Below are 14,236 nucleotides of genomic sequence, written 5' to 3' on the forward strand. Positions count from 1 at the left end.
AAAGCCACCTTTGGGGCTGGCCTTGCAGAAAGTGGATCTGCAAGCAGAGCAGTTAGCAGCTGGAGCATCTCTCCCAAGCATTCTGGCTGCCTGAAGCATTTCTGTGATGTGTTCTCTCACCAGCCATACCTGGAAAGGTGTGAGGTAGCTGTGGGTAGAAAACAAGGGCTGTATGCTGGCCTTGCAGCTCCTTTGGAGAAGGCTTTTTCCAAGTCATATGGAGACAGCCAAAGGCACTGATGGCAGAGTTCCCAGTACCTTCTGCTCTCCCAGGGTTCCACCTGTAGATTATTTGTGCAAAACCAGCCCAGTCAGCGAGGATTGCCAGAGGATATTTTTTAGTAGGCTGCAGGGAATCTTTCAGTGGAGTGCAGTTTGCTGTGGAGAGTTTTCCTTGTGCAAAACCATCACATCCTTATGGTGCTCTGAGCACCTCTTTGGACAGACAAATCCTCCATGAGTAATCCAGCAGAGCAGAGACCCTGTCTCCTGTGCAGGGCACCAGTTTGCCTTTCTGTGCCTTTCCATGGGTGACAGCTGAACATCTGTGTTTCAGAAACCGCGGATCCGGATGAACAGCTGGAAATTCTCCACGAGGCGCTGAAGCTGCTGCCGCCTGCACACTGTGAAACATTACGGTATCTCATGGCACATCTGAAGAGGTGGGTGGAATAGCTGCAGAGAACTCTAAGCCACATTCATTTTTAGCAAAAGTCCATGTTAGCAGCTCCACAAAAGCCTGGTCAAGGCCCACCAAATCCTGGAGAGAGCCTGTGGCAGGAGTGGTACAGTGCACAGCAGAACTCAGACACGGGATTATCCCCTGCAAGGCAAAGCCAAGGTGGTATGTTGGGGTGTCCATTTTAGTTTCTCAAGTAACATGAACTGACTGCTAATATGTAAGAATAATTCCCTTTCCTTAGAAAAACTCCTTTATTTTAAGCACTGTTCTGCGTTTTTTCATTTTGTAGTTCTTCTACAAGTAGGACTGTGTTGACTTTGCTGAATGCCTCAGGCAAAATTCAGCTACTGACTTTTTGCCTGATTTGTCCCTTTTTCTTAGTGACATTTCTAGTGGTTGTTTTAAAATGGACAAAGAGATGAGAGACATAGGAACAAAAAATTCCACCTTACAGCTTGTGAAGTGTGAAGTTTGTTTTTCCTCACCTTGTTCAAGACAAGCTGTTTCTGCTCTACCTAGCAAGTTGCTTTTGCACATTGTATTTCTGGTGTAGGTGAATGATAAGGTAGAAAGGTGACAAAATTCACTATTTTTAAACTTCTATTTAATGCTTTGCTAGAAGGAGCTGTGCTGTTCAACAGGCTGTTGTCTTGCTGCTGAATTCAGGCAATCAGACACAGCTCCTTTATTTGGAATACTTACAGACTGGAGACACAGCAACTGCGTGCATCAGTCTGACCTGTTTTCAGATAAAAACTGAGGCAGAAAGGGAGAAACGGAAGAAGAATCTGGGGTTTGTAGTTTTTGTATAGCAAAGGGCTTGTTCATGCAGTGCAAGTGAGCACAGTCTGTGTGCTCTGAGGAGGACAGACAGACTCACCACAAACACACACAGCATTTGCTTTCACTCACTCCCAAGTGTTTCACCTGACACTCCCATGTGTGACCTGCTGGAAACAGTGGCCTCTCCTTGGGGAAAGGCACATTTTTGTCTAGTTTCCCTGATTTTCAAGCATATGCAGGTATGGTCTGGCACAGAAGAATTGTGAGAATCACTGGATTTTTTTTACAGAGTAACACTTCATGAAAAGGAAAACCTGATGAGTGCAGAAAACCTGGGCATAGTGTTTGGACCAACTCTTATGAGAGCGCCGGAGCTGGACGCGATGGCTGCACTGAATGACATCCGCTATCAGAGACTTGTGGTGGAGATGCTTATAAAAAATGAAGACATTTTATTTTGAATATTTTGGGGGTTTTGTAATAAAAGAGGAAGCAACAGTGTTCTATGGATGAAGGAATATTTTAAAGTAATTTAATGGCTCTTGTCACTGAATTCCATATTTGCTAGAGCTTTCGATGTATTCAGGATAAAAATGAAGGAACTCTTTGTCATTTCTGTAGTGCCATTCAGCTGATGTTGAAAAAGGTTAACACATACTTTCCAGTACTAGTAATCCTGGGTGTTTATCATGTTGAAATAAAAAACAAAATGCCTAAAGCTATTGCATGATTTGCTCCCTGTTCTCCCTGTTCTGGTGAGACTCATTCCATGAAGAAAACAACTGAACTGGTGCAGCATCTTTGTTCTGGATAGTTTGTGATTGTAATTCAGCATGTTTCTCCGTGTAAACCTGTTGTGAATTTGCTTTTTTGTTCTATGTATTTGGTTTCTGATACTAAAAAGAAGGCAGATTTATGTGAAATGGAGCCTCTGGCCCTTTATTGACATTTCATATTCTTCTCTTCCACTTTTGGGGCTGATTTTCCTCTTGGGTTTCTTTCCATTTTTTCATCATATAGTAATTTGTTTTTAACAGAAACAAAATTGTACTTTAAATGTTACTTTAAGTAATTCTCCATGATGTTTATGGTGGTTGCAGTGAAATCTGCAATACTGAACAGTGTTCCTTTATTATTATTGCTATATCAATTGTAATTTTGTATTTTTATCTGGCATGCATATATTAATTTATTAAATTTTGCTTTTAGACCTCTAACATTATGCTATTTATTTTTACTTACTGAACTTATTTTAAAAATACTGATTATTTCATTTCTTGCATTGGCACTTTAACATTGAACAACCTCTGGCTTAAAGAAAGAGTTAGAGTTTTACCAGTTTTGACAAGACTATTCTAAGTATTTTGGGTCCTGATATGTTGCTGAGGTTCTCACAAATTCCTGTCTACTTTGAAAACTCCTTTCTTCCTTGTCCAGGATGCCTCTCAAGAAGGCTTCAGAACTCTTAAATAAAACAAGAAAAGTATTGTCAATCCATCTACTATTTCATAAAACATATCTATTGTTATAATTGCCTCTATGTGAGCTGGAATGGCAGTTTACAATTACAGAACTGTAGCTGCCCACAGTAGATGGATGTACCATGGAATTTCAAATCCCAGAACATTTGCTTTGCACTTCAAATGCTCAGCTCTGGTGCAAGATCTTTGGTGTGCCCTGCAAACACACCTGGAGCAGGAGGAGAACAGGGAGGAATAATCCCCTAGTGATCAGAACCAGCTGTGCTGACAGCAATAAGGTGCCTCACTGCATCCCCCCCTGCCTTGCATGTCTGGCTAGGAGGGGGGAGATGGTGGCTCTGCTGCAGCTCTCCTGAACTGGGGATTGAAGGGTTCCAGGAAGGAGAAGGTGAAGCTGGGGATGTACACTGGTAAGCATGTGGGGAAGGCTGCTATGGGCTGGGGGCTGCTGGGGAGGCAGAATGGGGGAAGCTTTGAGGGAAGCTAAAGTATGATTTGGTTTGAGGTTTTTCAATTGTCTGTAGTATTAAAAGTGGCTTGCTGTTATAATTCCTGTTCTAATTAGTGCACATTATCACTTTATTTATGGCAATGAACTGCAACAGATGGAGAACTCCATGTCTCCGACCATAGCCTTGCCTCCCCCCAGCCCAAAAGGAGTGGCCCATCTGCTGCTCAGTCACATCTGCCTTGCACTCCAGCAGCCACACGTGTTCACCACTACCTTGCTCCAGGCCAACTCCTAAACATGCTGTATCTCCCTGCTGCCCTGACACTTGGTGATGCATTTCTTCACTCAGCCCTGTGTTCTGGAAGGTTCCTCAGGCCATCCATCACTCCTGCCTTCCCTTGGGGATCCCTGGCTGGCTCTTTGCAGTGTCCTGTCACTGCACCCAGCTCTCAGCCCCTGGCTGTTGCAGCACTCGAATGTCCTTGGCTCTGTGATCAGGAGAAGGAGTGTTTTTCCCAGGTGGTGCTGGTGGGATGTTTTTCCCAGGTAATGCTGGTGGGGTGTGGCACCGCAGTGCTGGCAGTGCCCGTTCTGTGCTTGCCCTGGCAGCAGTGCCATCACAGCAGCATCCTCTTCCCAAGGCACCCAGCAAGAGCTGGCACAGGGCAGGGCTGTGCCCCAGCAGCTCTGGCTGTGGTGGTGGCACTCCATAGCCCTCAGCTTAGCTGAGCAAAAGGCAGCTCTTGTTCCCCAGCATGGTGCAAGTAAACCCAGACTAGGTAGCTGTAGTTCCCTTTTCTAAAGCATATAGCAGGAAGCACGTAGTAAATAGCAGTAATTACAATAATCACCTTTTCTTCTGGTGTGAAATAGTCAGCTTCTCAGTCTTGGTGCAACAGCAGCTGGGTGCTGCTGATGCAGCTGCTCCCCTTGCTTTGCTGCAGGTGCTTTCTGGTGGCCAGCGAGGGGAATGACTGCTGAAAATAGCCAGCCTAGGTTTGCTCTGGGGGTGGTCAATGCACACGGGGCAAACAAGGTTTGTTAGCTACCAGTGAGCACCAGCCTCCTGCTGGAGGTGTCCCCTGTCAAGCACAGTTTAAAAAGTGGTTATTATAATGGAGGTTTCTGCAGGAAAGGAGGAAAACCTAAATGGGGAGCCACTGCTGAAAGAAAAAACAACTGAAAAACCCAAACATAGACACACACAAAAACCCAAAGCCAGAGCAAGCAAAGACCCTACAACCCCTCACACCCAACGGTAAATAAAACCACCCTCCAAAAAACCCATGTCAAAAACCACAGCTTCTCCCTCATGCCCACACCCCACTGCCCCCTGAGTGGTGGCAGCAGCTGCAGCGCAGGAGCTCGGGGTCAGCAGCCAGACCCTGCTGGCATTAACAACCCTTGCTCTCTCCAGGTCTCACATTCTGATGGGCTGTGAGGGAAACTGCATGCCAAGGGATGATAGAGCTTCAGAACGTGTTTAACACCAGATAATAGCAATACTCAACTAATTAAGGCTGACACTGTCTGCCAACCACCCTGCTCACCCCACATGGAAAAGAGCTGCACATCTCTTAGGTTTGAGCGTGTGGGTCACGTGTTGTGTTCGGGCCAGGAATGTGGGATGGAGGACCCCAACCGTCTATGGAAGTGCTTTCTTGACTTGGAATCCCAGGAATCTCTATGCAGTGACTTTTCTTTATTCTCTTTAATTGTATTCTTTTATTAAGTGTGTAGGCAAAAGCCTTCATTTTAATCTTGGTTTTGTTACTATTGTAATGAAACTCTGATCTTTCCTGAGTGGCAGTCATTTAAACAGGTGGTGCAGAAAAATGATGTCTTTGCAGTGAATTTGATATTTCTTTTTCTAACCAGGAAGATGCTTTGCATGGCCATACAAGCAATTGCATGATTTAAGTTTCATTTATGCAATTTTTTTAATTAAACACAGAAAGTGAGTATTTTTAATATTTGTATTAGTTAAGTCACAATAGAATTTAGGTCTATGAGAAGTAAGGGCTGTTTCACCAAGCTGGTTTGTTGGAGTTGATCTCCATGAGGAGCAGGTGCTGTCTCCAGTTCAGCTGACCTTGTCTCCAGTGCTTGGGGTACGTGTGGACAGCTCGGCACAGACACTGGAGCCAGCTCACTGGCAACACCTTCTCAAAGGGCAGTTGGACACAGAAAGATGGGAAAAAAGGGATTAGAATACAGCTCCCCACTGGAGGGATGAGTGGTCATCCCTGTTTGAGGCTGCAGAGCTCAGGGAAAACGCTGTGTGCAGAGGCTGCAGGCAGGGAACCTCTGGCAAGGCTTTAGGAGAGCTTTGTGAAGAGGGAAGCAAGCTGCCTTCTGAGCAAGAACACGAGCTTCTGCTAATGTCAGGTTAGCTGACAGGATGGAAAAACCTATTATTTATGATTTGATGCAACAACAAACTTTTCTGAACTGTCCCCCCTCCAATGGCAAAGGAAACGAAAAAGGCTTATAAAAGGCATATATAATATACTTTGTTCCTGACCTAATTTTTGCATGCTGATGAACGTTCTGCAATGTTTTTATTATAGCTATAATTATATTGCAGTTGGGGAAAAAAAACATTCAGTGAACCTAGCAATCATGGGTTTCTTTTTTAGTCATGCAAAATTACTGCTTAGCAACTACACCTCAGCCCTGGCAAGCTTATGTAATGCACGAGGAGGAGAGCCAGGACATGTGTCCTGCAGCAAAGGGATTGCTGAGCAAACCCTGGAAGAAAGGCAGGCAGAGAGCCTCGTGCTCCGGCCATGTGCTGGCAGGGCTGCAAGGGGCCTGTGCCTGCAGTGGGGTGTGAGGGGCAGGGGTGGCACTGCCACTGCCCCCCAGCAAACTTCCCCAGGGTCCCCTCCCTGCTGCACAGCACAGGCTGGCACCCTGAGCTCTGCCTCCAGCTGAACCAGGGACCCCAGGCTGAGGTACCGAGAGGAGGGCAGCCTTCCTCACCTGTGCATTGAGGGGTGCAGCTGTTCTGCTTTTCAGCACATTCTTCCTCTGCCTTGGTCATGGACATTTGGAGTCCCGCTCTTCACCAGAGCCCTTGCATAATCTGATCATTTCTTCATGCTGGCCTGGCTGTCTCTCTCCTTGATCTGGCCCCCACCACAGAGACTCTTCTTGATGCCTCCTTCTAAATCTCAATTTGAACAGCATGATTCAGTGATTATCGAGTGCCTGTTGCTGATTTCATGGTCACAGTAACATTTTTCTTTGATCTCTCCCAAGAGTGATGTCAGTAAGCTGCTCAAGGAACTTAAGAGCTTTTATTTAGATGTCATTTTCTATTTCTCATTAATTTTGTCTCAAGGACATGTATAGCTCCTTACGTTACTCAGGTGTTTATCAGTACTCTGCCTTGGTCAATTGGAGCAAATGGTTCTTAGGCCTCTGGGAGCCTTTGATTAATGTATTGCCTGAGGCAATTAGGCATTATTTTGAAATATATATTTGGCAGCCAACCAGGATTTATTTTCAAGCATTATGATGGCTGTAATTTTTCCTTCTTGCAACCAAGCCTAGAGATTGAATGCTAAGATTTTTCTCTTTGCCTCTTTTTTTTTTTTTGTCTCGTTGCTAACTCTGTCACTAATGCAAATAGGATTGGACAAACTATCAAAATTACTCATTTCATAGATTAATATTCATAAGGTAGTGTATTCTAAAGCTTGCTTGAAGGATCACTCACTAAACTCAAAAGAACTTAACACAGTACCAGGCTGTTGCTCACTGCTCCAATCCAGCACTTACTCTGTTCTCAAAAAATGGAAGGAAAGAGATTCCTCTAATTTGTTACCTGTTCTTTTATCCCCTTTCATGTTTTCCAGCATCATGATGCTGGACATATGTTGTTTATACCATGTAACAACTCTCACACGATATCTTCCACTGAACTACTGGAATTCAGGTACACTGAGGTTGCTGCAGGGTGAGTTAGACGCCACCAGTGTAGAGCAGGACAAGATACCTCACAAAAGGGGAGAGGCTTGAAGTCCAGCTGAGTACTTTTATTTAAAGTAGGTGTAGGCCAATAATGAAATACGTGCGGAGGAGGTGGAGCATCTGTTGCAAGGTCTGTTGCACTGACATTTGCAAATCCTTTCCTCATGGAAAACTGTGAGCTTCTCATGGAAGTACTTCTTGTCATTTGGAGAAAATATGTCATTTCCAAATGTGTTACAGTACAGTGGTTACATTGGGTTTAAATTTTTTTCCAAAAAAATCCCAAACCCCAGCAGTCCGTGTTCAGCAATGCAAATGTCCACTCTTCTCAATCATTTCAAATACAGTGCAATGCTGAGTCTCTAGAACTCCTTCATGTTCCCTCATTGGAGGAAGAGTTGTGGTCTACCCACAGCTTACTTTTAAGTTGTCTCTCTGTAGCCTAAATCAAGAAGGGTTGGTCTGAAGCTGCAGCAAAGAAGTGACTTGGCATTGACTGGTGAGGATACTGGCAGTGAAGGAAGCTAAAGGAGTCAGAGGTACTGCATGGAAAGGGGCACTGGCTTGTTCAGTGGTCTGTGTCCATCCTTGGTTTGGAAATCTCCCCCAGCATTAGGAGGAATCTGACATTCTTTCTCTTGCACTGCTGGAAGAAAAACCCCCAGTGATGTTCCCTTTTTGACCTGCAGTGCTGCTGTCAGGTTTAGCCTCACACCTGAGCTATTGTCAGTTTGCTAACAATATCTAGTTAAGGATGAGGCTCTTGGTGCTGCCATAACCTTCTGCAGAGCCAGCAGTCAGCACAGCAGCCTTCCCAGTACACCACCAGTGACCTGCAACTGCAGGGGACACTTGCAGAAGAGAAGGAAGATAAAAAGTTTTCAGAACTGGTTACCTAAAGTAGCCAGGAAGAGTGACTGAGGAAATTTGCCACATGGAATATTGTTTTTAGTGAAGGCAGTGTGGGTGGGCTGGATGTTGCATGGAATGACATGTGTCATCTGGACACTGCTAAGCTGCTCACACACAAAGGCACTTGCTGTGCTGTGCTTCAGTGCTGAAACCTTTTATGTGTGAACACAGGCTGTGTGCAAACTCCAGGGCTGTGTGACAAGTCAGTGTAGTGTAGCCTTTGTCTGCTAGGAGGATGAACTTCACCATCAGGCTAATCCATAAACTAGACTTTGTGAATCTGGATCTCTGTTTCAGTGCCAGTTTCTCTTACAGGGCTGCTCCTCTGGCTCCTGCACAGCTTGGGTTACACTCACATTGCTCCCCTGGCTGTGGAGTGTGTTTACCAAGATATTCCCCCAACTGCCTTGAGGATGGTGTTTTGAGCTCCTGTCAAATCCCAAATATTGGTGAGCAGGGAAATCTGGAATTTGTCCTCATGCGAAATGCTGAGTGAAAGTCTGTGGGGCTGTCAGAGGAGTGGGAGCCACCCCTGACTCCTGCCTAGAGTGCAGTGTCCCACCCATTTGTGCCTCACCCTCACTGCCAGCCCCCACCCTCCTGCAGGGACCCAGTTATCACTCTGAAGGGGTTTCTGGAGTTTAGGGTATATTTTTGTTTTCCTGTTTTATCAGTTGTAAACACAAGCTTGTAAGTTCCTTGTTGTCTAGCACAGCCAAGATCTTGCAGGCTGCCAAGGAGGCAAAATAAATTTTGTGTGATAGGTGAGAGCTATACACCAAGAGCCAGAGAAGTCAGTGTTTTCCACTAATTACCAAGAAAATTCTGTGTGTGTTGGCAAAGATCCCAACATAAGCAGTAAAAGTATTTGGCATGAGGTCAGTCCTGGGTAAAGCATGTACCAACAATTCCAAGAGTGTCACGTGCAGGGGTAGGAGTCTGTCCCTGGGAGCATGGCTAGAGGGTGGCATTTCCTGCTTTAAAACACTCTGAAGGCTCAGGTAGCACAGTGAGGTAGATGTTGACTTTTAAAAGGCAAACACTGCAGCCCCGGGTGAGAGGGATGCTTTGCAGGGATCTGTGCCTTTCCCTAGGGTCAGTGAGGGCTTTGGAGGGAGCACCATGTGGGAAGGGAGAGGGCTTTGCCACTCAGCCTACTGGCAGAATTAAAAATAGAACAAACTTGTTTCTATGTGTTTATCCAGATCATACCAGCAATGAGACAACCTGCACCCCAAAGGCAGGCACGCTGATGCTCTCACAGGGTTACAGAAGTATATTAGGATCACAAAAGTTGATCCTAGCTGCACTCCCTGCAGGAGTGATGTGGGATGGTTTAGCACGTCTGCCTTTCACCACGACACAGGAGCCCCATGGGAAGCAGGTGACATCCAGATGGATGTTTGTGCTCTCATCTTGTAGCTGGGGTTATGTGGGGAATGTGCTGTGAGGTGCTCCATGTTTCAGGATTTATTTTGTATTTGGGAGTGAAGGGTTGCAAAAGGGTTGTTGTCAATTATATCCTTGTGGGCAGCAGCCAGAGAAGGGCCTGTGTCAGTTAATCTGTGCAGCAGCTTTAAGGATTAAAACACACTTCCTACATTGCCAGCTCTTCTTTCCACTGGCTGTTTAGTGGAGAACCCCTCAAAATGCCTTCAGGAAAACTCTGAACCATGGAATCGTGGCCAAAATATGTCAGACCTCATGGGAGCTGAACAAGCAGCTTTTATGTGAAGCTAAACCTGAACGGTCTGGTCTGCAGAGGAGAATCATCTGCCTTTAGAAACAGACAGATGTATTTAAACAGGTAAATGTGAGCATCCACAGAAACACTTCAGGCTAGAGGCTCCTGTGGTCCCACTCATGAAAGCCACTGTATGGAATGAGGTAGGGATATGAGACATGTATTTTCAGGAGTCAGGTAATGCTGAGCTCCACTTTCTGCCCTGGAGTAATTCAATTACATACTTACACATAGCATCTGAATATGCACTTAAAGTATAATAATGTCACCTCCAGAGGCAGACACTCCTAGGAGAGCACTCAGATGCCGAACACCCATTTAAACTTAGCTTTGGATGTCTCCACTGTCAGGATGCAGAAGAACTGGCAGAAGAACTGGTTTGCTGTCCAGCTTTACTATCAGCTGCCAGAATTTTTTGTTTTGTGGAGGTTTTTTTGCAGCTGCAGAGAGAAAACTCATGGCTGGTGATTACAGACAAAGTTCAGAACAGGTAGCAGCAGTGGTCTGTGCTAGATGAGTGCATTTTTTAGCTTGTGCTGCTGAGGAAGGGCAGAGCCTTTAATAAATACAGTGTCAGCTCACTGCATCTGAGAATTAATGAGATTTTCCTGACCACAGAAGCAGTGCAGCTCGGGAGTCCTGCTGTGCAGGAAAGCTGCATCTTCCTGAGGGGATGGACCAGCAAAGCTGCTCCTTGCTGTCCCCACCACTCTGGCATGGTTCACACAAGCTGCTGTGCTGACAGAGCAGCCCACAGGAGCAGGGCAGAGCAAACCTCACAGCTGATGGACTTGTCTTCTTTTGTTTCTTGTTTGGCTCTCCAGCATGACTCGCCTTGGCCCCAGAGATAAGCCATTGGATGGGAGCCTGGGAAGCAGCCATGTCAGGGATGTCAGCTGGAGTTAAATTTGCCACTGCTCTATTCAGTACCTTTATTCAGCTCCAGGACTGGTTTCCTGGTGTGTCCATAACAAAAAGGCAGTGTGGCACTGCAGCCTGCTTACCAATTCCTTGGACATTTTGTGATTGCTCAGCTTGTGCCGGTCACCTCTCCTGATTCTGTTTGCAGTTATTCCTGTCTTCACTCTTGCTGCTTTGGGCACTGCCTTGCCCAGGGTGGGTCAATAAGACTCTGTTGACAGTGTCCTTTCTGTCTGAGAAGTGTGACCATGAGGGCCAGTGCCAGTTTAAAGGTGGGCAGTGTCTCTTCTCACCTGCAATACATTAACACTTGTGCTATGATCTAATTATGTGTTTTGTGATTATGGTTGCTCTGTTTGACTGGGGACCTTTTCCTTGTTCTTCTCTTTCTTTCCAAACTCAAGTTCTTCTTTCCAGAAGCATCCTTCAGGTTAGGTAACTGTGCACCCTGTCTCTGCCATGGTGTGAAAGCTCTGTAATTGCAGAGGTTAAGATCACCACTTTTGAGCAAGTTTTTGGTGTTTTCAATTCCTTTGGGTGATGGAATAGAAAAAAAAAGGAAAATATGTGCTGAAATCAAATTTGATAAAAGCATCTGTGGGGATAAAACATACTTGCAAGTTGGTGGAAGTATTTATGAGTGCAGAAAACTGAAGCTTTGGATTTCCTGACTTGAGGAATTTAATCTTGTCTATCAATATTCTTTGACATGTACATTAATGCTCAGCGTGTTCTTATAGGCACTGTACGGTCCTTCAGCATCTCGAGACTTTGATTAGTTCTTTGAATTAATTTCCTCTGGAAAACCTTTGCTGCCCCTGTTTCCACCTGCCAGGAACAGCTTACTGGCTTATTCCCTCATCCAGCTGTTGCCACCTGGTGGCCGTGGAGCCGAGCGGCCGGGCTTCCAGCAGGGAATGTGTGCCGTGACTGACCAGGCGATCTGGGAACAAACTCATGGCAAACTCACAGATACTCCTCTAGCCATCTGCCCTACTCAGCGCTGCCATAATCTACTGTGGCCAGCAATGCCATTTTCCTGACACAAAAATCCATTTTAAAAGGTATATACTGCATTTGAAAACTGAAGTTAAAACTGCTGGACAGTGCTAGTATTTTTAAGCTTTCATTCCTCTAATTTCCCTGATATACTATCTAACCTTTCTCTGTTCTTTTTCATTAGTTTTCTTCTGCTTCTCACCACTTCCACCCTCCCACAGGCTCTGTCGTCCCTGGGTCTGCTGGAGCCTCTGGCACCTGCTCTCTTCCACTGGGCATTGCCCCTCTGCATGCAATTCTGCAACCAAAATTTCACTTAAAATCTTGTATTCCTCACTGTGTCAAAAGCATTAGGTATTCTGCTCACCTTCCCCGTGTCTGTACAGTACCTCTCTGCCAAAGAGACTTACCTGCAGGAGCATTTGTTCACAGCCCACTTCCTCGGGCAGGAGCCCTTGCAGCGCTCGTCCCTCGTACAGGGGTGGAAGGAGCAATGCCCTGAATGCAGCGAGCAGGGAGTTTGCTGCTTTCCCAAAGATCTGAGTGAGGCTGGTCTGCCATTAGCACGGTGGGCAGTGGGTTTGTCTGAGGGATGGGGAGGGGGCTTAGAAAAAGCCAGAAAGGTTGGAGTCAAGATGTAAAAAGGAGTTTTTGTGTGGGAACAAAATATTTGTCAAAAAATTCTCTGAATACTCTGAAGGAAAAAAAGAAAAACTAGCATTATTTCCAAACCCATCCCAGCAATGGATCAAATTCAGGCATTCAGCATAGCTCAGCCCTTCCCTTGCTTTTTCACCTCAGTCATGATGGGTCACATTCCCTGGTTTAACAACAAGCAGCATTCACTTCTCTGTCCATATTTAACTGCGGTAGCTCAGGTTGCCTTGGGTTTTGTGCGAGGTAAAAGGCTTTGTGCCTCTGCCAGGGAACATTTCTCGCAGCCAGGCTGTTGCTCCCCAAAGGCCTTCTCCAAATACCTGCTCCTTCCTCTTCCAACAGAGCGCTGACTTCCAGCCAGGGAGGGGAGGCTGGCTGCCAGGCTGGGGGGCTCAGCTGCAGAGGAATAACCCCTGGCTGGGGCCGCAGACTTTCTGGGACCCCACACCCTGCTGACCCCAAGAGCCAGCCCTTGTCAGGAGGGACAGACACTTGTGTGACCGAGAGCTGCCACCTGCCAGAGTGTGGTAACGCTCTCCTTGTCTTGGAGCAAACCTGCTGGGGTGGGCAGGAATGCTCTGAGACCCTGGGAGCATCCAGAAGGCCATGGTCAGCATTCCCACAAGGCCCCCATGCAATTGTATCTCCACGGCAGCTGCCTGGCTGGGATAAAGGCTGGAAGCAGTCAGACGCGGGTTTGAAATAAGATCGCTGCAACAATGGGAGCTGCCGGCCACAAATAGGCCAGGAACAAGGCCAGAGTTATGTAGATGGAGAGTTTTCACTGGAGGATAAATGTAAATGTAGAGGCTGAATGCCTAGTGGAGGGAGGTGGGTGAGGGAGAGTGATTAAAAACATAATTAAAATAATAATAAAGGCATCCAGCATGAAACACTGAGCCAGCTGGCAGACAGCACAAAGGTTATCCAGCAGAAATAGAAAATGCATCTGGTGTCACCCAGAGGCAAAGCTAAGAAAGGTTTTTGTGGGGAATGTTTTCTGGAGAAGGGAATTTGGAGCACTGTATAAGAATGGTTCAGGCAGGTCACTCAGTGCCACGTCCTATCTCCACATCGGAGAAAATGTTGCCTGAGAAAAATGCAACACCATTAGCAATAGGCAACATATCCCCAGGACACCACCCCGGAGCCCTGACACTTGTGACCATGGGACTTCTGTGACAGACTTCTTAGAGGAAGTGTCTGTGTGTGTGTATATTCAATGGTATGAAATTATTTAGCAGACTATTTTTTAAACCTCTGCAAGCAGACACTCCTGTGGCACCTTCGCAGACATGCTCTGCAAAGCAGCGTCTTGGTTAAGTCTGACAGCTCTAAGCTTACCTCAATGTCCTCCACTTTTTTGCATGGGGACAGCAAGTGAATCCAATAATAAGTGTCTGTGCTCTGTTTTGTCTCAGAGAAACAAAACCTTAAACCTGGCAAGTTGCTCTGCTCACAAAACGTTTTTGAGATCTCACCAAGATGTTCAGTTACCTACAGATAATTCTTAGTTTATTTGGGTGTATATTTGTTTAGTAAGTCACAGATCACATTGATACTTAGAGAAAAAATGACCTTCTGTAAACTGCAGAAGGTATTTGGTGGCTGAAACACGCTGTGCTCCC

At 45.9% G+C, this 14,236-nt stretch overlaps 1 protein-coding gene across 1 annotated transcript in view; it reads left to right on the top strand.

Moving 5' to 3' along the window:
• The window catches only part of CHN1 (chimerin 1), a 91,377-nt gene extending 88,695 nt beyond the window's left edge, over nt 1-2,682 (top strand). The window contains exons 12-13 of the mRNA XM_033064995.1: nt 557-662; nt 1,755-2,682. Of these exons, the coding sequence (XP_032920886.1) occupies nt 557-662; nt 1,755-1,926 (278 nt within the window). The 3' untranslated portion in view covers nt 1,927-2,682. The remainder of the gene's footprint in view (nt 1-556; nt 663-1,754) is intronic.
• Nucleotides 2,683-14,236: the final 11,554 nt, after the last annotated feature.

This window comes from Catharus ustulatus, chromosome 7, assembly GCF_009819885.2.
Source record: "Catharus ustulatus isolate bCatUst1 chromosome 7, bCatUst1.pri.v2, whole genome shotgun sequence".
Classification (NCBI taxonomy): Eukaryota; Metazoa; Chordata; class Aves; order Passeriformes; family Turdidae; genus Catharus; species Catharus ustulatus.